This window comes from Martes martes (genome assembly GCF_963455335.1).
Source record: "Martes martes genome assembly, chromosome: 3".
NCBI classification, from domain to species: Eukaryota; Metazoa; Chordata; class Mammalia; order Carnivora; family Mustelidae; genus Martes; species Martes martes.
Genome location: NC_137890.1, coordinates 669,414 through 690,446, shown reverse-complemented (window position 1 = coordinate 690,446; position 21,033 = coordinate 669,414). Strand labels below are relative to the sequence as shown.

The 21,033-nt window shown below is 62.9% G+C and overlaps 1 protein-coding gene across 5 annotated transcripts; it reads right to left on the bottom strand.

Moving 5' to 3' along the window:
• Window positions 1-1,000: 1,000 nt before the first annotated feature.
• On the bottom strand, window positions 1,001-20,720 carry GRTP1 (growth hormone regulated TBC protein 1). 5 transcript variants are annotated; one of them, XM_080798869.1, is made up of 8 exons: window positions 20,575-20,720; window positions 20,187-20,338; window positions 14,531-14,689; window positions 11,899-12,023; window positions 9,157-9,253; window positions 3,754-3,926; window positions 3,486-3,671; window positions 1,001-1,880 (listed from the first exon to the last, which is right to left on the bottom strand). In XM_080798869.1, the coding sequence occupies exons 1-8, from the start codon at window positions 20,610-20,612 to the stop codon at window positions 1,845-1,847; spliced, it is 966 nt and encodes a 321-aa protein (XP_080654995.1). In that variant the 5' UTR covers window positions 20,613-20,720; the 3' UTR covers window positions 1,001-1,844. The 5 variants fall into 5 exon arrangements, with proteins under 5 accessions (XP_080654995.1, XP_080654993.1, XP_080654994.1 ...); XM_080798867.1 differs by having other exon boundaries at window positions 1,001-1,344; window positions 20,575-20,719; XM_080798868.1 differs by having other exon boundaries at window positions 1,001-1,341; window positions 20,575-20,719.
• Between the last annotated feature and the right edge of the window lie 313 nt (window positions 20,721-21,033).

Genomic DNA, 21,033 nt, shown 5'->3' with positions numbered 1-21,033 from the left:
CCCCTTTGGAGATGGGCCACCTTAATCTCCCCCCGGGTGGTGGCAGCAGGAGGCCCTGCCCGCTGTGCTCAGCGCTTTCAGAGCAGGAGCTGAAGTCTAAGGTTTGTTTTAATCTTTCTTTTTTAAGCAAAGACCTATGTCTTCCAAGGATTCGTGGACCTTGCCGGCTGAGGCTGACGCCAGCCTGCCTGCCAAGCAGCCTTGGGACCACAGCGTCCCCGAGCAGCGCCTGCACACCTGCACCCAGGGCCTGCCCCAGAGCTGCTTTCTGGGAGGGGGTCGGGGCCACGAGGCTGCTGTGTGTCAGGCCTCGCCGGGCAGCTGTGCCCACCCCAGGCTGGTGAGCCCGCGCTGGATTGTGCCACAGGGGCAGCCTCTGGGACTCCCCAGACTCCAGCCACCTGCCCTAGCCACCACCTCCTCCCTATGAGAGCATCTCTGCGTGCGGTTTGGTCCCAGTGCAGTGTCCTCTGTGACACCAGGGAAGGGCCGGGCCTCTGCTGTGGCTGCGCTGGGAGCGAGGACAGCCAGGCCCTTGCCATCGGCACAGCCACCATCATTCAGTGCCTTGGCTGCACTTGCCGTTAGGGAAGCCGCAGGGGTGCTGACAGGTAACCCCTCCCGCGCGGGGCTCTCCGCAGCCAGAGCCAGTGTCACCATCGGGGCCGGGGAGAAAGGGGTCTTCGCTGGGTCTTCTCCAGGGACCTGGGGTGACCGCAGCTGCAGCTGGCACTCATGGGCCCAAGGCAGCTGTCTGCCGTCCCCAAGGCTCACCTCCTTCCGTCTGCTTTCTTCACGGGACGTGGTCATTCCAGAAGCTGTTTTGAGAATCTCCCGTCTAAAGCTGTCACATGCTGTGTGCACAGACCTCGGGTACCGCTAGGTGCCATGCCCTGGGAGGGAACAGAGGACTCTGGGGCACTAGTGACACCGCCGACAGTTTGCGGCCTGCGTTTCCATGTTCAGTCAGCCGACAAGCTGACAGAGAATCACACACTCATGGTGTTGCCACAGTTTATTATAAATATGTACGTCTCACATCTCACGGATGAACATCTCAAGTAAAAATAGTGTTTTAGAAATTAAGGACTTTGTGGGCCATAACTGAGTTACAGAAGGACATTATTCTAAATCGTTCTTTTAAAAAAGTCACAAGTGTAGAGACCTCGAGTATTCACAGGACTAAAAAGGGAAGCAGCGAAAGCTGGTGGGCCCTGGAAACGCCTCGCAGCGGGCCGCGGGCAGGGGCCCCGGTCAGCCCTGTGACAGCAGCCTAGCCCGGCAGCTCGCACGCAGCCTGCTGATGGTGGCCATGGACAGGCTCCCAGGCTCGGAGAATATCTTCTGGAACAGAAACGGAACCCGTTTAAGAAACCAGCTCAGCGCATCCCCACCCACCCAGGTAAGGGCTTGCCAGCAGCGGCGGGGGGCCTCGGCCCTGCCGATGTGCTGTGCGGGGGAGGGGCGTTCGTGCAGACCCTTGAACCCAGAGGGCCCCGGGCGGCTCCAAGCCTGCCTGACCGAGCCCGTGGGGAGCAGAGGGCCAGGCCGTCGCCGTCACACCCTTTATGCTCCTTAATTATTTCTGAGGTTACGGCTGAGAAATTCAGTTACAAACTAGGCCACATGCAAGGCTAGTATTAAAAAGGTTTTTTTAAAGAAATTTCAGAAGTTCTCCCACAGGTGCGTGTTCAGCTGGCCCTACGGTCCAGGTGGAGAGTTTGTGTTCTAACTGGCCACGTTCCTGAAGGGTTCAGGCGCGTCCTCTGCCGGGCGCCAGGACGTCAGCGTGGAGCTGTTTCCACACCAGGATGGCTGCCCTGAGCTCGTGCGAGGTCACCACTTTATTCTCCAGAACATTCTAGATGTCCCTGTGCGGACTGACACATGAGCTGCAGTTACCGTGCTGACGTGCTTTAATGCAGAAACGCACGTTCGACTCCCTGTCCCAGGGCTGTGTTCCCAACGACATCCCTCGAAGGGGTGCGTCTGCACTCCGTGAGGCCGCGCGGCGATGTCATGTCCCCGTGGGCAAACTGGGGGAGCAGGCCCCACTGCCTCCTGCTCGTCCACACTGCCCTCAGGCAGCTCAGAACGCCCGCGCTAGTGCCCCCGGAGCGCGCGCGCATGTGTGTGTAGGTCCTTGGCGTGTGTGTGTGCGCGTGTGTGTGTGTGTAGGTCCTCGCTCCTGGAGCACGCGCACACACCTGTGTGTGTGTGTAGGTCCTCGGCTAGAGTCCCACACGGAGGCGACCCCACGCGCACACAGGGGGCTGCTGGGTGGGTGCAGGGGTGACAGCTGCACACCTGGGAATGGCCCAGAGGCCCCCAAGCTGTCACACGTGTTAAGGGGGAACCCCATCTCACTCAAACAGAAAACCCCGGCGCCTCATTCAGGGCAGCGTTCCAGCTCCTATGAACTCCCGGACACAGGATCGCAGACTCGTTCCCAGATGCCTGCCCCTGCCCTCTGCTACTTGGCTGTCCCCAACGCTGGCACCAAAGGGCTCGCAAGACACAGAATCCCTTCTGGACCAGGCATCCGGTCCTGCATGACCAGCCTCCCAGTGAGTCAGCTGCTATCTTGTTCCCCATCTGTACCCCACCATTCAGAAAAGGCTATATAGCCCCTGGTGACTAGGGTCCCCAACACAGCAGCCACATGCGGCTCGTCCCACATCCTCGGGGCCGGCCTGAGCAGGGGCCCCCATCCTCCGAGCCCTTGGGCAGAGACCCCAGCTGCTCTCGGGCTCTGTGCAGGGGGCCCCAGGGCTGTCTGACGCCACGCAGCGCGCGGGCAGCGTCCTCAATTCCAGGGCGTTCCGCCTGCAGAGGGCCACCTGTGAGCTGCCTGACAGCCAGCAGCCAGTGCCCCAAGTGGAGCTAGCGGCTTGCTCCCTCCTGGGCAGTGGGCAGAAGCCCCTGGCCCCTGGCCTTCCCAGCACCCTCCGCCACCTCCCCTGCACCGGTGATCCTTTCGGGTGGGAAAGTGGAAACCCAAAATTTGCCTTTCCCAGCCTCTCTCTGCCGCCTCTTGGAAGGCCTGTCAGTCCTTTGAGCTCCAGCTTCACTCACTCAGCAGGTGAGTGGTCTACACAGCCGTACCAGGTCCAGGACCCTATTGAGGGCGCTGCCCTTCGGGAGACAACAGACAACAGACCGTGCGACCCCAGTGGGGCTAAGGACAGCCATCCAGAAGCAGAGACACCAGCAGCAGGGGAAGGGCTCCAAGAGGACGGCGGATCAGAAGGCACTGTGCTCCGACCCGGGGAACCTGGGCTGGCCCGACGGGGATCCCAGCCGCCCTGGAGCCCATCATGGGCTTGCAGCCCAGCAGGAGTGGCAGCCATTGTCGTGGGGCTCCGGGAGGAGGCGGGTCTACGAGGTCTGAGGGGCCAACAGAGGCAGAGGCCCAGAGGGGCCAGGGACAGGCAGAAGGGTTCTCCCCCAGACTACCGGGTGGCGGAGCCCGCCCAGACACTCACCTGCATGAAGGTGTGGCACTCGGTCACAAAACTGCCCCTGGTGATGGCCTTGAACCTCTCGCAGATGTCCACCACGCTGGTCGCCTCCAAAATAAAGGCCTGGTGCTGCTTAATCAGGGTCAGGGCCACTCGGAAGATAATCTTGGATCCTTCGTTAAACAAGCAGTCCCAGATCCGGAGCACAGTCTGCAGAGAAACACGTGGCATGTCATGGGGCTGGGGGTGACCCAGGCAGCCCCGGTCCCAGCAAGGCACACACCACACTCACCTCCACGGGCAGGATGTCCACAAACAGGCAGATGAACCAGCGCGACACCACTAGGGGCCACAGGACGCCGTGCCCGTCCATCAGGGCTGCCACCGCCGGCAGCTTGGTCCTCACCAGCTCTCCCAGGACCTCCTGGTCTGTCTTCAGGCCCAGCATGGCGGGACTGTAGTAATCTGCCGCAAGGACGAGAGATGAAACCCAGGCACTGCGTCCCTGGCCCCCTCTCCGCTGGGAGGGAAAGCGGAGCGTTCCAGGGAGCCTCCGCGGCAAGACGCCCGGAGCCCGGGAGCGGCTCCCAGAGCAGCCCCTCCGGACAGCGAGGCCCCGCCGTGCGGCAGCGAGAGTCCACTGGCTGTGGGATCTCCCCGCGGCGCGCTCGTAGCAGCGGCTCCCACGACCACCGCACGGAGGACGCAAGTCCGTGTCTGCCCCCAGGAGAGCGGGTAAGAGAGGTGCACTGTGCACCCAGCGGGTTGCCACCCAGCCTTAGGAAGGGGACCCCGACACCTGCTACCACGTGGGTGAACCACGAGGACGCTGTGCTCAGCAAACAGCAGGCCCCGCAGCCACCACACTCGCCCGGGAAGTCGGCACCCAGCCGCCGGGGCCCGCCCACCTGCTGCCCAGCTAGGGGAGGCTGTGGGGCACAGGGGCAGGCCTAGGGCCACCTCAGCCTTGGGGACAGTGCAACAGGGAGCCCCTTCCCAGGAGCCAGGGCAGCCGTGGGTCCAGGCAGCCTCGCAGAGGACAAGACTCTGGCCACAGATGTCCACAGGTGGAGCCCCACGGGCTTGTCACCTCACAGTCACGCCTACATGCTGTCTGCACACTCGAGGGCCCAAGACAGTACATTTCCCAAAATTCTAGAAGGAGCCGTCTGACCACAGGACAGTGTGAGGTCTACAGTCTGCCCTGTTCATTCCTGAGGAAAACCGACGGCTTGATGTTGGAGATATTCCTTGGTGGCCACAGGAGCCCAGAAAGCATGACACGTGCCGGTGATTTCCGCCGTCCCAGAGCCTGGGCACCTGTGGCCGCGACGGAACCATACCTCCACCGCACGTCTTCTCGGGATGCGCACCCATCCTTTCTAGCTCGTCAAGCGACGTGTTATATTTTAATGCTTAGTTTTACTATTGAAATTCAGGAAATAATCTATGTAGTAAAATAGGGAAACGTGGCACTGTGCCAGTTTCTGGTCGGGCTGCCCCTGCGCACCGTGGCCCTTCACTGTGGCGAAGGGATGAGACATTCATTAACCAGCCTGGTGAAAACAGGGTCCCTACGAAACGGACACGATCCCACGTCACGTTATGGATCTTCAGAGCCAGGCCATGTGTGATAAAGGACCCTGGAAATGATTTCATAGAGCCAAGTCGGTGACAAAACACCAGGCATCCTCAGTTCTCCCTGCCCCCGTCGTCCTCTTGCATCTGGCTCCTCGTACGTTGAGCAGCACCCCGGCCCCCCCGGGGAGACGACAACAGTCTCTGTTGTCCGCTCAAGTGTCCTGCTCGCGACCCAGTTCTCCGAGCCACATCCCAAGGGAGCCGGAGTTAAGCCCCAGACGGGTAAGAGGGTTTGCTCAGCTCCCAACACGGTGGCCTCATTCCCGGCCCCAGAGAGGCTTACAGCAGCCTCCAAAAATAGAGCCGCTGAACGCGTGCCCAGACTGCCACGGGCCCAGGCCAGTCACCAGGGCAGGAGCACCTAGACCCTCCCCCCTCCCCGCATCGCGCCGGGATGCGAAGGCAGATGGACCCCGTGCCTCTGGCCCATCTGAGCAGAAGACCCAGCGCTCAGTGAAGCCCGGAACAGAGCCGCCTCCTACGTGGCCCAAAACCGGGCCCCGCGTCAGGCTGTCCGGGGGGCAGCACGCTTCTGCAAACGGCCTTGTGGCCACGTCGGCGCATGGGAGGGCTGAGCCGGGGTGGGGGGGGGGTGGCGCCCAGACGAGAAAGGGCCGTGGGACAACAGCTGAGGAGTGAGCAGCCGAGCCGGGGTCCAAGCAGGCAGAATCCAATTCCAAAACCCGTGCTCTCCGGCCCCACTGGAAAGCGAAGGCACGGCCCGCAGGCAGGGGGCACAGCCCACAAGGTGCAGCCCGCAGCGGAGATGACCGTCCAGGGCGTGTTCATCCCGGGGACTCGGGACACAGGCCCGCCCCTCTGCTCCCTGGGACCCCTGAGCCTCCCCATCACGCTGCCTGGGTCCTACCCGGGGCCACCTCGCTTGAGCTGGGCTACGAACCACCCGTTGCCTGTGTCTGCAGAGACAACAGCTGCCACCCGCTTTTCAGGAGGCCACCACCCCGCGACAGCGCTCCCCCCGCACTCCCGAGGTCACAGCGCCGTCAGCACCGGGGAGCTGCAGGCCCAGGAGGCCTCCACCTGTCCCCTCTTCCTCCCGCTGGATGTCTGGGTTTCAGTGGTGACGACCCAGAAGAGGCCGCCCGCGTCCCCGTGGCTGGCGTGAGCGGCCAGGTCTGGGCGTGCAGGGCCCAGCTGAGTGCGCACAGACACTGTGCACTGGTGTCCCAGAACACGACTCCTGCCCTACGCCAACTCCGAAACTGGGGTGCCACTGGCCCAGGGCAGTGGCCACTGGTGGCTGAGGCTCTGCCATCCACGTCGGGCCCACTCTGTGCTCGCCAGAGACCCCAGCCAGCCACGCAGACCCTTCTGTTGCCAACGGGCGGATTTCTACGGAGCTGCTTCTGCTGGAGCGTAGGACGTCTTCACGCGCAGTTTCACGATCTCCCCCAACTGCAGCTTCTCCTTTTGCTTTGCTTATGATGTCTCGTGTCAAAATCGGTTCTTCATTTTAAAGTAACTAAGATTATCAACCACATCTTCTGCAGAATTTCGTGCAAGAACTTCGTCTGTGCTCCGCACTCGTGAAGCCGCTGTACATCTACGTTCTCAGGTCCAAGTTTTGCTTTTCCACATACGTCTCGAGTTCACCCAGGATAGAAATAAGGGTCTAACCTCGTTTCCTTCCAGGCAGACGGCTGTCGCACGAAGCCGCTGACGGCCTGTCTTTCCCCACTGACCTGTCTCCCGTACCGGCTCCCGCAGGCCTGCGCGTGGACAGACCGGTTTCTGCCTCGGCACCGTGCTGTCCACCGCCGACCGGACACCACAGTGTTCCCACAATCACAGCATCTGGACGCGTGCCCGGGACTCTTTCCAGCCTGGGTGGCTTCACGCTGCCCTCGAGCTTCTCAGTTAGGCCTTCCTGCATCCCGAGAGACCCCGTAGCCCGTCAGGATCCCGGTGGCTGCCGCTCTGCCCGTGGGGCTGTGTGCGCCCACGAGGTCCGCTGGCACGGGGCAAGGTGGTGCAGGCCCCGTGTCGGGAGCGGACGGGCGTTTCTTCCTCTATTTTCTGCAAAACCGATGAAGAAATGATCAGTTCCTCTGGGGGCTGATGCGACCGTGCGTGTCTGCCCGCGGGTCCTCCCAGATGTTCTCGGCTCTCTGAGGTCTGATGCGACCGTGCGTGTCCTCCCAGATGTTCTCGGCTCTCTGAGGTCTGATGCGACCGTGCGTGTCTGCCCGCGGGTCCTCCCAGATGTTCTCGGCTCTCTGAGGTCTGATGCGACCGTGCGTGTCCTCCCAGATGTTCTCGGCTCCCCCCGTCAGCTCTGTGAGGCGGGGCTTCCTCGGTTCTCCATCCAGCCTCTTCGTTTTACTCATACTCTCTCGGAGTTCTTAATCCCAAACTCCAGCACTCTCTTCATTTCTAAATACCTCGCCCACTTTTTCTGGGCCAGTCCTGCCTGTTCTATCGGTTTTTCCAAAAAACCAGCTTCCGCGTCCGCTTATCCTTCCGACGGCTCCCGTTGCGTGTTGCCGTTCTCACTGTGTGGTCCATGTGTGAGCACGTGTGCGCACGAGCCCCAGGAACCCGCGCGGCACGGGCACCTGCCTGCAGGGAGGAGGGGACCACGCGGCAGGGGCCGAGGTTCTTGTCTATCCTCGCCGCCACCTCAACTCCTCCCGGGACGCTGGCGCTGGAGCCGCCCGGCTTGTGTGGTCCACGCGCCACGCCTCCTGTCCCCTTCCATCCTGGCCGTTCTATTTGGATATTTTGGTTTTGAATCAAGACCTGTGTATACTGCGGTTTGGTTCAACGGCACCTCGTGGTGGTAGGAAATGACCTCATGGGCTGACAGAGTGTCAGCCTGGAGCCCCTCTTGTTCTCCAAGTTGGCGCTTGTCACCTCCTGACACCTGCTCTGCTCTCCTGGGACGCACTGAGCCAGGGCGGGCCATTCACCCTCCCTTCCCGGACGAGCCCAGGCCCCCGGCGCAATGCTGCGACGCGGTGGGTTCTCGACAAACCCATGCAGACGTCCCGGTCCGGGATGCAAACATGCCTCACACTTCAGTCTCTGTCACCACAGCCTCGGGCGTCCTGCCCCAGCTCCCTTGCCGTTCCCGCCCCCACAGCGCAGGCCCCCACGATGAAGCCGGGACGTCCAGGGCTCGTGCCTTCCTCGAAGGTGACCCATCACGGCAGGTCACTGGCACGGGTGCTGGTACCCTCGTGGACGGCAGCATGGGAGCAAGAGGCCCCGTCTGGAGGCTTCCTTCCTGTCCCGAAGCCACGCTGGTTCACGCTTCCGTGAGACACGGGCCAAGGTCTGACAATCGTGGAGTGGAGGCCTCAGGTGTCCTCATCTGTAAAATGGATTCGCTCATCGGGCTGTGCGGCACTGCTGTCCTGACGCCGACACGTGCTGTGTGCCACAGGGCGGAAGCCACAGCACCCACCGCCACATGGTTGGCCCGCTCTGCGGGGGGACGCCAGTCCACAGCCTGGCCCCGCAGGAGGCTGTGCGCAGTCCTCACCCCCGTCATGGCCGCGGAGGGCACAGGTCCTCCCCCACCCGCCACGGCTCCCGCCACGTCTCTCCCCAGAGCGAGCTCCATCTACACCACGCACCCCCAAAACCAGTGGTGTTTATTAACGAGTAAACTGATGATTCACCTATAACTAAAATAGTTAAAATGAGTTAATAAAGAGAAAAGTAGAAACGCGTAAAAAGAACGATTTCCACCTCCATAACAGTAGCAGTGCCCGCGGACTCTTGAGGACGGGTCCCGACCCTGGGACCAAGTCTGCACGGGGCCAGGCGGCCTCCCCCGCATGCTGCGGCACCCACACGGGGGTCCACGACGCTCCCCACGACGGTTCAGGCGGGGAACCGGGCCCAGGCCCCCGACACTGAGGACTCCAGCTCTGAGACGCAGCGCGCAGAAGCGGCCCAAGGCCCCTGCGGTGCTCGTGTTCCCCGTAAGCCCATCCCGCTCCGGGCCGGCCCCTCGGAGCCCGCGCGGCCGCCGTGAGGGCAGCGGGCCCGGGCCGGGCAGGGCCCGTGGCAGGAGCGGTGCACGTACCCGGCAGTATCCTTCCCACGAGAGCGTCCAACAGCCAGAAAGCCTCTTCCTCACTCCTGGTGATGAGGATCAGGTATCCGGCTACGAAATTCATGCCCTGAAGGGAGAAGAGGATGTCTGAGCCCCTCGAGGCTCCGGGACCTTCAACTGCTCACCACAAGCTGCGTGTCCCTCGCTCGCCCCTGAAACCTGCGCCCCCCGGGGGTGGCCTTCTGGTGACGCGCTGGGCACAAGAGGCGGGAACACCGCTCGGTGTGAGGGGGCTCCTGGGGCTTGGCCTGGAAGCTCGGCCCGGAAGCCTGCGGTCTCTCCGCCCGCCTTCAACCTCAGGACGACCCGCGGCTCACAACCGGGTCCTACGACGGTCAGACACGCGGCTGCATCAGACGGGAAACCGGACCCAGAACCGAGTCTCCCCCAAACCATGAGGAACGCGGCCCGACACGGGGTGCGGACACATTCTGTGGCAGGGAGGGGGACGCTCACGGGGCCCACGAGCTGCAGGCGGGGGCTGGCCCACCGCGGGACAGCGTCTGCGCGACGGCCTTTCAGACCCACCCTCCGTGACCCCCTCCACCGTGTCTCCATGTTCTCGAAAATGCACGCCCCCTCCGGTCACGGGGGGACCAGTCAGCTTCTCCAGCTTCTCACAGCCAGCGAGAGGAGTGTGGACCCACACGCCCCACGCAGGGAGAGGCCACACGACGTGGGAGGCCCACATCAGGGACCACGAGGGGCCGGGGCCGGGAGCGGCCCTCCGCAGGCCTCCGAGGGACCCCGCCCGCCACCCGCTCCGACGGCCTCCTGCACACCCGGACCCGGCGCCGCGCCAGCTCTGGCCTCAGCCACGCTCACAGCCCGAGCGGCTGAGTCTGGAGCCGTTTCTAAAAACCGCAAGAGCAGAGGCCAGACCGTGGACGGGCGGCTTCCCGACCGTGAGGTCTCCACAGCCCCTCCGGGCCGGTCCTCGGGACCCTAAGTGACGATGGTGAGAGGAGCCCAGCCCGGCCTCCTCCCCAGCGGCATCGCCTACAGCAAGGGCCAGAGGCTCGGAACCGCGCCCGCCTCCGCCCCCGCTTCGGCAAAAGGCCCCGCCCCGCCCCTCCCGGGCTCCCGGCGCTCTCGCCCCGCCCCCACCCGAGCCTCGCCTGCAGCTGCCCACGATCCAACCGCCCGACGCAGACTTCCCCCCTGAGAATCCCGGCATGACCAGGACACCGCAGAGGCCGGAGCTCAGGGAGCGGGAAGCCGCACCACCCCTCCAAGCCCGCAGGCCACGGGCACCACGCACCGGCCGACCACGGCCGCTCGCTCGCCCCAGCAGCACAGGCGCGCGCGGGAAGGCCCACGTGTCCCCCCACAGGCCCTTGGCCCCTTCTCTTTCCCTCCCCACGCCCCGGGCAGAGTGACGTCTGGGAGGAAGGACTGGCCCACACGCGGCCTGCTGCTGCCTGCCGCAAATCCGCACGACGCGACAGCCGTGGACAGGTAACGAGGCCAGCTGTTACCTGCGACTGTGGGAAGACCGGGGGGACGGGGCGCCGGAAGTGATGTGGAAGGGACTCCCACCACATCGCGTGCATACGCGTGCACACACGCACACACACGCACGCACGCACACGCGCAGATGCGTGCACACACGCTACACACACGCGCGCGCACGCACACACAGATGCGTGCGCACACGCTACACACGTGTGCATGCAGACGCGAGCGTGTGTACACACACCCACAGGCATGTGCACACACGCACACGCACGCATGCACACGCGCAGATGCGTGCACACACGCTACACACACGCGCACAGATGCGTGCGCACACGCTACACACGTGTGCATGCAGATGCGAGCGTGTGTACATACACCCACAGGCATGTGCACACACGCACACGCACGCACGCACACGCACAGATGCGTGCACACACGCTACACACACGCGCGCGCACGCACACACAGATGCGTGCGCACACGCTACACACGTGTGCATGCAGACGCGAGCGTGTACACGCACACGCACGCACACGCGCACACAGATGCATGTGCACACGCTACACACGTGTGCATGCAGACGCGAGCGTGTGTACATACACCCACAGGCATGTACACACACGCACGCACGCACACGCGCAGATGCGTGCACACAAGCTACACACACATGCGCGCGCACGCACACACAGATGCGTGCGCACACGCTACACACGTGTTCATGCAGACGCGAGCGTGTGTACATACACCCACAGGCATGTGCACGCACGCACACGCACACACGCACACGCGCACACAGATGCGTGTGCACACGCTACACACGTGTGCATGCAGACGCGAGCGTGTGTACACACACCCACAGGCATGTGCACACACGCACACACACGCACGCACGCACACGCGCACACAGATGCGTGTGCACACGCTACACACGTGTGCATGCAGACGCGAGTGTGTGTACACACACCCACAGGCACATACGCACTCCCTGCACTGAGGCCAGGAGGTCCTGCTCACGTAAAGGACCTCCCGTCTGCTCCCCAGCCTCACCACTCCCTACGGTCGGCACCAAGAGAAATCCCAAACAGATGCGGTACTGATTCCGGCGGCACAGCCCTGCGTCTGGGGCTCTGCCGCCAGGAGCTCAGCAGCCGGACTGGGCACTTAGCCTTCACCAGGAGAACGTCCCTGCTGTGAACTGGGGTGCTGCTCGCGCTCACCTTCCCCGCTGGCACGTGCCCGTTTCCTGGCGCTCACCTGGCAATAGCCCACACCTTGGTTGTGGCGCCCATAGGCCAGCAGCACGTTGTACAGGGTCTTCTGTAAGCAGGGGTCTGCGCTCTTCCGGAACTTTACGTTGTCCGGGAAGGTCCTGTTCATATCTGCAGGGAAATGCACGACACAGAATCATCCAGAGGGCAGAGACAGAACACTGGCCCGTGATGGACAGAGCCGTCGCTGTGTCTACCCCCGACGAGGCCTAAAACCCCGTCTGGCGACCCTGGCGGCCCTTCACGGAGTCAGGAAGGAAGACGAAGGTGCCGGCGGGGTCCCCTTCCCTGTCCAGCCGCAGCCCAGGCAGCCCCAACAGCCCATGCTCCCCGAGGGCGCTGCTCCCGCTGCCCCAACATCCCCCCCAGCCGGGGGGCGCTCAACTCCAGGCCCCAGGTGCCAGGTGAACTCCGCTCACAGCACTGGAAAATCCTCCCAATCCTGAACGCAGAAGCACACCGAGCAGCCCTGTCAGAGCTAAAGGACGTGAGCGAACACAGAGGACAGGCCCTTCGCACGCCCCGGCCGGCCTTCTGCCCCCCGTGCCGGACAGACCCGCGCAGACCCGACACCTGCTCCTGGGTGTCAGGCCTGACACAGCTGGGAGGGAGCGGGTTCGTGTCTTTCTCCCACGTGGGATGACGGCACGCTGGTTGCCACGCTAGCTGCATCGCCGGAGCGGACGGACACACCGGACCCTCGGCCCCCCGCTACGCCATCGAAGGCGCCCGGAGCCCGCCTCGGCTTGTGCCGGTGTCCCCACCGCAGACAGGGCCGCTGTCCCTGCCCACGGCGCCCAAGCGGGACGCCTGCTCGTCAGAGCCCAGCCCTGAGCGCACCGTGAGCTCAGCGTCCCGGAGCACGTCGCTCCCCACCGCGCGTTTGGTTCCCGAGAAGCTTCTGCTCCAGAATTCTGAACGTTCCGGAGCGAGCATCCCCGAGGACGGCACCGGGCTCTTTCTCTAATCCGGACTCTGCAGCGACCAGCTGTGCTCGTTCTTCGACGCTGTCCTCCACTGGGAGCTTTTCCTCGTTTTGAAACCTTTCTCTTCCCATCCCGGGAGGAGGCGTGGAAGGAGCGGTCCGGCTGCGCTTGCACATGGCGTGAATGCTTCAGCCTCCGTCCCCGGGACGGGACTCCTCCAGGTCCCTCCGAACGAACGCAGGACCCTGCAGTCCCACTTCCGGGCCATCCCCCGAAGAACGGGAAGCAGGTGTCCTCGGACACCGGTGCGCGACAGCGGGCTCGCGCGAGCAGGCGGCAACCGGAGCGCCCGTCACCGGGCCCGGAACGGGCTCTGTCCCGACAACGGTACTCAGCCCTGAGAAGGAAGGACGCCCTGACACGTGCAGCAACACGGACGACCTCGAGGCCCCGGCTGAGCCAAGCGAGCCACCCCGAGCAGTGCGGATTCTGCCTGTGTCACTCAGCTGGGACGGAAAGGCGGAGGCCAGGCTGGGCGGGGGCAGAGAAGTCGTTGTCGTTTAATGGGGACGGAGTTTCAGTTTGGGAAGATGGGATGGTAAATTCTGTTACGTATACTTTACGGAAAAAAATTTTTATTTTTGGATAAATATCCTATCCAAAAATGCCAGCACTAAACAGAGCCTTTAAATTCACTTTTCAAACCAACAGCAGCAGCATTGTTGTATTTGACACACGTGGCCTTCTGTGGACCCCAGGCCTCCCCCAACGTGAGGCAGCCCGGCGGGTCCTCCCGCCCCAGGCTCTGGTTATGGGGGCTGCCTTGAGGGCTGAGGGACCCCCTTCCTTGGGCTGGGCACACAGCCCAATCTCACTTCACGGGGGGCCCCACCTCTCAGCACATTCCAGTAACTGGGTTTTAAAAAATTATTTCGTGGGGCACCCAGGTGGCTCAGTCGGTGAAGCCTGTGCCTTCGGCTCAGTTCACAGTCTCAAGAGTCCTGGGATCAAGGCCCGCATCGGGCTCCCTGCTTGGCGGGGAGCCTGCTTCCCCCTCCCCACCCTGCACCCCCACTCATGTGTGCACACTCTCTCTGAAATAAATAAAAGTTAAATAAAATAAAAATTAGAAGGATTTGGTGTTTAAGCTTGTATCTCTCAAAAACAAAGTCAGAAAAGCAGAGACACGTCCTCAAAATCTCATTATTCAGTTTAGACTGTGTGGGGCACTGCACATTTACGAACTGGTGTGCCACTGAGAAAATGTGGGGACCCGTCAGCTCCCAGACGATGACAGGAGTGTGACACAGGGGCGGGCCGCCGCGGCATGCGTCAGCACTGTGTCTAAGCCCAAGGGCACTGCCATCAGCACAAATCCCTCAAGCGATTACCGATGACCGCCCGGTCCTGACCGCTGGCTCAGCAGCCGCGCCCCCCCCTTCCAGCTCCCCACGGAAGAAACCTGGTCCTGCCCTCGCCCCGGTCCCTACCTGCTGGCTGGGCGTGCCGCAGTTTGCAGAAGCAAGGAAACCAGTGTTCTCCCCCCTGGGAATGCTTAAGCTTTGGTTTTCCTTCAGAAAAATAAAATTTCCACTTCAAAGCAGCAGGTGCATCTCGAACAATGTGTGTTTCCTCTGGAACGTGACTGTCCTGGGGGGCTGCCCACCCCACACCCCCGCCTGGGCGGCTCACCTGTCCTGATGGCCTCCTCCAGCCTGTCGTCGTGCTCACCCTGGAGCAGGCGCTGGTAATAGCCGGGGTTCTGGTCCATCTGGGCCTGGGCTCCACTCACCCCCATCCAGACACGGGCCCGGTGCTCGAGGGGGATGCCTTTCCGGATATAGCGCTTCACTGAAACGGAGAAGAGGCTGCATCAGGGGACAGGGGTGTGCTGCCTGGGCTCCGAAACCACACAGAGGCCATTGGGCCAAGAATGCTCGCTTCTCCACGCATGCAACAGTAGAAGACGGGGACACACACGTGGCACAGACCCCACTGGCTGTCCCACGCTGTAACAGGCAGGGAGGCGATGCAGGCCGCTCCCGGGGCTCCCCCCTCACCAGCACGGACAGTACCAGACACCGCAGGCCAGGCCCCAAGCTCTGGGTCAGGGCCATGAAGGCCAGGATCCACACATGGGAGGGGACACCTGGAAAACCGGAGGGACAGAGGCCACGCTGAGTGAAGGGACAGAGGCCAGGAGAGGCCCTTGCCGGTCGGAGAGCAGGAAGCAGAGCATCAAGGGTCACAGAGAGGCCGTGCACAGGGACGGCAGCTCAGGGACATGGTCCAGCCCTGGGGTGACTGGGAAGCGGGACTGAGGTCAAACGGAGGCTCGGGAATCGCAGGCGTGAGCCAGAGCAAGGGAGGAGGCAGGTTTCGGGTCTGCATGGCTCTACTGGGTTGCGGGTTTCAGCGGCAGCGGTCACCGTCCTCCTGTCCTACACCTGCCCTGTGTAAGTGCAAAACCCTGTGTAAGTGCCAACCTGGTTTGGGAGGAATATTTTTGCTGATAAGTATGTGAAAAGGTAACCACTCATTTCCTAATGGCCAGAGAAACACAGGAAAAGAAGCCAAAAGCCGGGAGCTACCTGAAAGAATCATCATCTCCCAGGTAGACGGGAGAGATTTGTGACGCTAACAGTCAAATGAGTTACAGTGACCGGGGGCACCACGTGACGCTCCTAACGATCTTAATTTAACCCTCAAAACAGCTCATTTTCAAGTCATTGTTTTCCTCTCATGGTGTGTTTTAAGAACCGTTCATAAAAAATAAATGCACTTAAAAATATATAAAATTTTTAAAAAAAACTTTAAAAAAAAAAAAGGTCCTACAACGAAAGAAGCTCCACCATCCACTGTGGTGGACGCGGCGAGCGCCCGCTGCGCTCCCCGGGAAGCATCGCCGGAGGAACGCGGGCTCAGTCCCACAGGGTCCCACGACCCGGAGTCCCACAGGGTCCCACGACCCGGAGCGCCGGCGCGGGCTCCTGGAGGAGGGCCCCCGGGGCCTCCTGGCTGAGCGCGACCACAGCCAGGGACAGAGGGACACTGCTCAGTGAAAGCCCAAGGCCACCGGAAGCCCCCTCGCCCCCAAGGCTGCAGCCTCTGAGCCGGTGTCCTCTCCCGGCGCGGGACCAGGACAGCGGACGCGCGGGCCATGAGCGCATGAGGGGCCTCGGCTGGGCTTCCCCCCACCCATGCCTGGCACGTTCTACCGAAGGTGCTGCCCTCACTCGGCTGCCCTGCTGGGGGGGCGTGGCCCACGCCGGGGGACCCCAAAAGGGAAAGACACACATGACGACGACAAACCACCGGACTTTAAACCTGATGTATCGGTTTGACCTGGTTCCCAAAGTCCCGGTGGAAAGGCAAGGGAACTTCCTTCCCCTCGGGGGGAAGCCGGAGTCCCTACCCGAGTTCAAGGTAACGCCGACCATGTGGGGCCGGTGGAAACACAGACACGGAGGGGAATGGAGACACGAAACCCAGAACCGGCCCCGCACAAGCTTTCTGACAAAGTTGCGAAGCGATGTCCTGCAGGCCGGAAGGCCTTTTGCACAAGGCGGCGGGTGACAGGCACGGCTCGAGAAGGCGGCGGGCGGGGGCGGGGGGGGGGGGAGGTCAGGCTGGTGGCCACGGTGGGAAGGCTACGGCTTCCCGCACGGTCCACACCGTTACCAGCAGCCCTGCTCCGGCATTTACAACGCTGGCTGGTCGCCTTCCCCCCATCGTCCATCCGCCACACTCAGGCACAGCCCGTGGTCGCCAGACCCGGAATCTTCCTCTGCGATACCCAAACCGCCACCAGCAGACCCAACACTGGGGACGCGGCGCCGAAGCAGCGCGAGGCAGGAGCCAGCCTCGGAGTCCCCAGAGGGACAGGCAGCAGGAGGGGACTGTTCTCAGTCTTGCTGGGAGGGACACAGGGCTCTGTGCGCTTGTCTAAACTCACAGAAGTGTAAACATGTAAGAGTGACTCTCCCTGCAAATTAAAACTTTTTTTAAATAGAAGAAAAACAAATGCAAAATGCTTGAACCCTTCCTGGAGTGAGACACTGGGCTCTGGAGGGATCTGCCAGCCCCGCCGGGCCAGGAGGTTAAGGGCTCGGAGCTGTTGCAACAGTTTCCAAGGACAAAGGTTTCTGCTACTTTTGCTACTTGTTCTCTGGAGTCACACCGTTTCTTCAGCAGAAAATGAAACTAGCTTCCCTGCGCCCAGAGCCTGACCTTCCCGGAGGGGCTCACCCACCCCTGACCTCGGGGAGTGTGGGGAGCGCCTCTTTAAAGGAGCTGTAGCAAATCCCCATGTTCTTTAGTATTTGCCTTTGAACGTCTGTTTTTGCAATTTAATTCTATTTTAGATGCTGTTGATTCTCTAAGCCACTAGGAAGGAAATGGGAAGCAGAACGCCCAGGCGCTTGGGCCCAGGGACATGGGCAGGAGCAGGAGCAAAGGACGCTTCAGGCCGGGCTGAGCTTGCCCAACTGCGCATTCCTAGGCAAAGGGGGAAGAAGTGGTCTCACGGTCCCCGGTGGATATCTGCTCCAGACGGAACGAAAACAGAGGACAAAGCAGACCTTTGTCGCCTCTGTCGCATCCACGAATGTGCAGTCAAGCCGGAAGTCCGGGCTGCCCTCTGCAGACGTGGCTGACACCAAGATCCAGAGGTCACTGTGTTACTGGTGACCCGAAGATCGGCGTCCAGATGAAAGTCGTCCAAAACGGCACCCCACGGCAGGACGGCGAAACAACTCGGTCCCAGGACGGGACCAAAATGGGGTGTGCAGGGGAAGCCGGGGGGGCTCTGAAACAGCTCCCGGGCTGTGAACGGGCGCCCGCTGGTCCCCTCACGCCGCCGCCTCCCCGGGGTGCCACACGCCCGACGACACTGCCATCAGCCCGGAGCTGGCGGGAGAACCGGAGTCTCACGGTTGGAAGGACTCGCGCGCTTCTGTGCGTGCCCGACAGCTCCCCACCCGCACGCCGAGCGCCAGCCTCGACACCCAGCGTGACGGAAGCGGGTGGCCCACGGGCCTCGCACCGGCCCGTGCCCCACTTCCTGAAGACGGCGGCCGCCGGCACCGCGGACACCGCCCGCCAGGCCCCGGGCGCATCAGGAACCCGACATTCCTGCGTCCAGACCTGCGGCGCTGCTCACACTCGTCGGCACAACCACACGCTGACATCACTGAGCCAAAGAAACAGTAAAGCAAAAACGAAGTATTTCAATAAAACCAGCTCCCATCCTTGAAGCCGACAGGTACCGGTGGTGAAAGAGGGCAGCAGCAAAACGAGACAAAACCTTTGAGCCACGAGAGAAGGACGAGCACCCGGAAGGTTCTGCACCCGGCTGCTCTCACTCCTGCTCCAGGAGTGGAAAACAGACAACGGGACACAGAGCGTGGCCTCGGGAGGCCACGCGGACCAGCAGCGGGCCCACCTCCTTCAAAGGCAAGGACGCGGCTCGCTAGAGCCAAACGATAAAACCAAAGATCGGGAGACGAAGGCGCGTCTGCGCCTCACGGGGAAACACAGGCTTCCGCACACACCCCTGACAGCGAGGGCGCAGTCCCTGGCCGCTGTCGGCCGTGCGGAGCCAGCCGTGGCGCCGGGAGGCCTTCTCCTACCTGAAGGCCGACGGGCCGTGAGGCTGTCGGCACGCGTGTGTTTGCACGCGTGTGTGCGTGCACCGTGCTCCCGCGGAGACACGGCGCCGTCCTGACCATCGCCTCTGCCTCACGCAAGTCTGGGCCCGGTAGAGGAGCTCGGGGTCACTTTACACCTTTCACTGCACGTTTTACCACGTCCATAAATTGTGTTTACTTCATACACTTGTACATTTTTGAAGGACAAAAGACCAGTCAACTTTCAAGAACCAATAAAGAAGGAAACAACAGCAGATACGCTCTGGAAACATAGTAACGCAGGGGACAGGAGGGGATGGCCGTTCTGGCCCCTGGAGGAGGCACAGAGTGCACGGGCCTCCAGGATCGGCAGGGCCACAGGGACCAGCCCGAGCTCCCCCGGCACCCGCCCCCCACCAGCCGCCCGGGAATGACGCCAGCTCACCTCGGTGCTTACCAAACTCTCCCCCATCAGTGACAGCCAGGAGGGGGGCCCAGCAGGGGGAACCGTGTCAAGCAAGAGCCTCCCTTCCCGACGACCGCCAGCCCCCCGGAAGATCAAAGTGCCTCCGCCAACCCTCCTGTTCACCTGCCCCGGGCACTGGGACCACTCTGGGCCCTATTCACTAACCCCTTTACAAGCAAAAATGGTTCTTGTCACCCCCTTGCTTAAAAACCCTTTTACAGGGCGCCTGGGTGGCTCAGTGGGTTAAAGCCGCTGCCTTCGGCTCAGGTCATGATCCCAGCGTCCTGGGATCGAGTCCCGCATCGGGCTCTCTGCTCAGCAGGGAGCAGGCTTCCTCCTCTCTCTCTGCCTGCCTCTCTGCCTACTTGCGATCTCTGTCTGTCAAATAAATAAATAAAATCTTAAAAAAAAAAAACAACACCCTTTTACAGGTAGCCTCTCTGGGCCTGGTCATGTGACTGAGCCCTGGTTCCAAGTCCAGCGCGCCTCATTCCATCCCGGTTCCGGTCACACGGCTCTGGCCCGGCAGCTGCCCTCCGCCCTCATCCCTTCTTTGTCACAAAGTCCTATTTCAGAAGGTCCCTTATCTTAACTCCTGGAAGCACGCACCTGCCAATGCCCTCGGCGCCGGCCGGCAGGTCCCACCCGTCCCTTCTCTGCAGCCTGGTGAACCCGGCAGACACTTCTTCCTTCGTTCCTTCAACAAGTTCTGAAGCTACTACAGAGACCGTCCCCCGCCGCAAGAGTGGGCCTGACTCCCGCAGGGACACACGGAAGCAGACAGGCCCCAGCCATACGGCCAGAGAGGGAAGGCCTGTGGGGCTGTGTGGTGTGACAGGAAGGACCGGCCGTCCCAGATAGGAGCTTGGGAGGGCCTCCCGGAGGCGGCATCCTGGTCAAAGCCTGGAGGAGCGGAGAAGCCCAGAGAGGCAGGCGCAGGCCAGGTGTTCCTGGGGGGAACAGGTGGCAGCAGCAGGCCTGGAATGAGGTGGGCTTCGCCCTGAGGGGAGCCGGAGGGAAGGCTTCCCTGCGGGTACAAGCAAGGGAGAACCGCGCTCGCTCCCTGGAGAGCAGGACGGCGGTTTTCTTGCCAGCCAGCCCCCCACCCCAGATGGGGTCCCCTGTTTGGAAGGAAGGCCGGGTCCCCATCTCAGGGGCAGGGACCGGTCTCCTGCGCCTTCCCAGAGCAAGCTCTAGCGAGGTCGCGGCCGTGCGCGCCGGGGCAGCTCCGGGAAGCCGGCCGGGCCCCACTCACCTGTGCCACTTCTCTGGACACGGCCACCCCCCTTCAGAAGTTTAGACCATTTTATGGCCCTTCTGGTGAGCACCACCAGGTAGGCGGAAAGGAACTCCTCGTAAGCGGCGTAATCGAAGTCCTCAGGCCTCTGAAACCCGTAAGGGTCCACGCTGCAGCCCGAGAAGGAAAGGAACCCGTGAGCCCCAGACGAAGTTTCGCGCGCACGTGCGCCCCGTGGCCTGCCCAGGGTCCCCGCGGGGACGAGGCCGCCAGCGCGCGTGGGGCCGGGGGACGAGTGCAGCGGGGGACCCCGGCCCCACACCCACCCGCACCCCAAACCCCAGGTCTCCATCCCGCACCCCGCACCCCACGCTGGGCGAGGCGCGTCCGGCCCCCACGCACCCACCTGGGGACCCTGTCCTGGGCGCGCCCCGCGGACTCCATGCCGGGAGGGCGGGGAGGGGGCGCCCAGGAGCGCAGGAACCGCGGGGTCGGCGCCGGGGGCCGAGGCCTCCTCCCCGGACCGGAGCGCGTGTCCTTCCGCCGGGCCGCGGGCGCGGGAGGCGGGGCGGTGGGCGGGGCCCAAAGGATGAGCAGGGGGAGGGGCGGCGAGGGAGGGGCGGGGGCGGGGCTGCACCTGCTCCTGCGGCCCCGGCGGAGGGCGGTGTCCGGAGCTGCGGGAGCGGGGACCGTGGGAGGGGCTAGGCCTGGAGGGAGGGGTGCGGGGGTGGAAGGCTGGGGGCGGGATCTGGGCTCCTCGGGGGTGGAATGGGGTTCGGGGGAGGACGCTGGGGCGGGGTGCGGTGTGGGGGCATCTGGGGGCGGGAATGCGGGCTGTTGCGAGCACGGGGTAGGGGGGGAAGGG

Bases quoted from the DNA above. Each gene is read 5' to 3' on its own strand.
- GRTP1 (XM_080798867.1), bottom strand. From the start codon at position 20,612: ATGGAGTCCGCGGGGCGCGCCCAGGACAGGGTCCCCAG. The intron at 14,690-20,186 runs GTGAGTGGGGCC...TCTCCGTTTCAG, and splicing joins TGTCCAGAGAAGTGGCACAG to TGAAGCGCTATATCCGGAAA. The intron at 12,024-14,530 runs GTGAGCCGCCCA...ATTTCCCTGCAG, and splicing joins GGAGGAGGCCATCAGGACAG to ATATGAACAGGACCTTCCCG.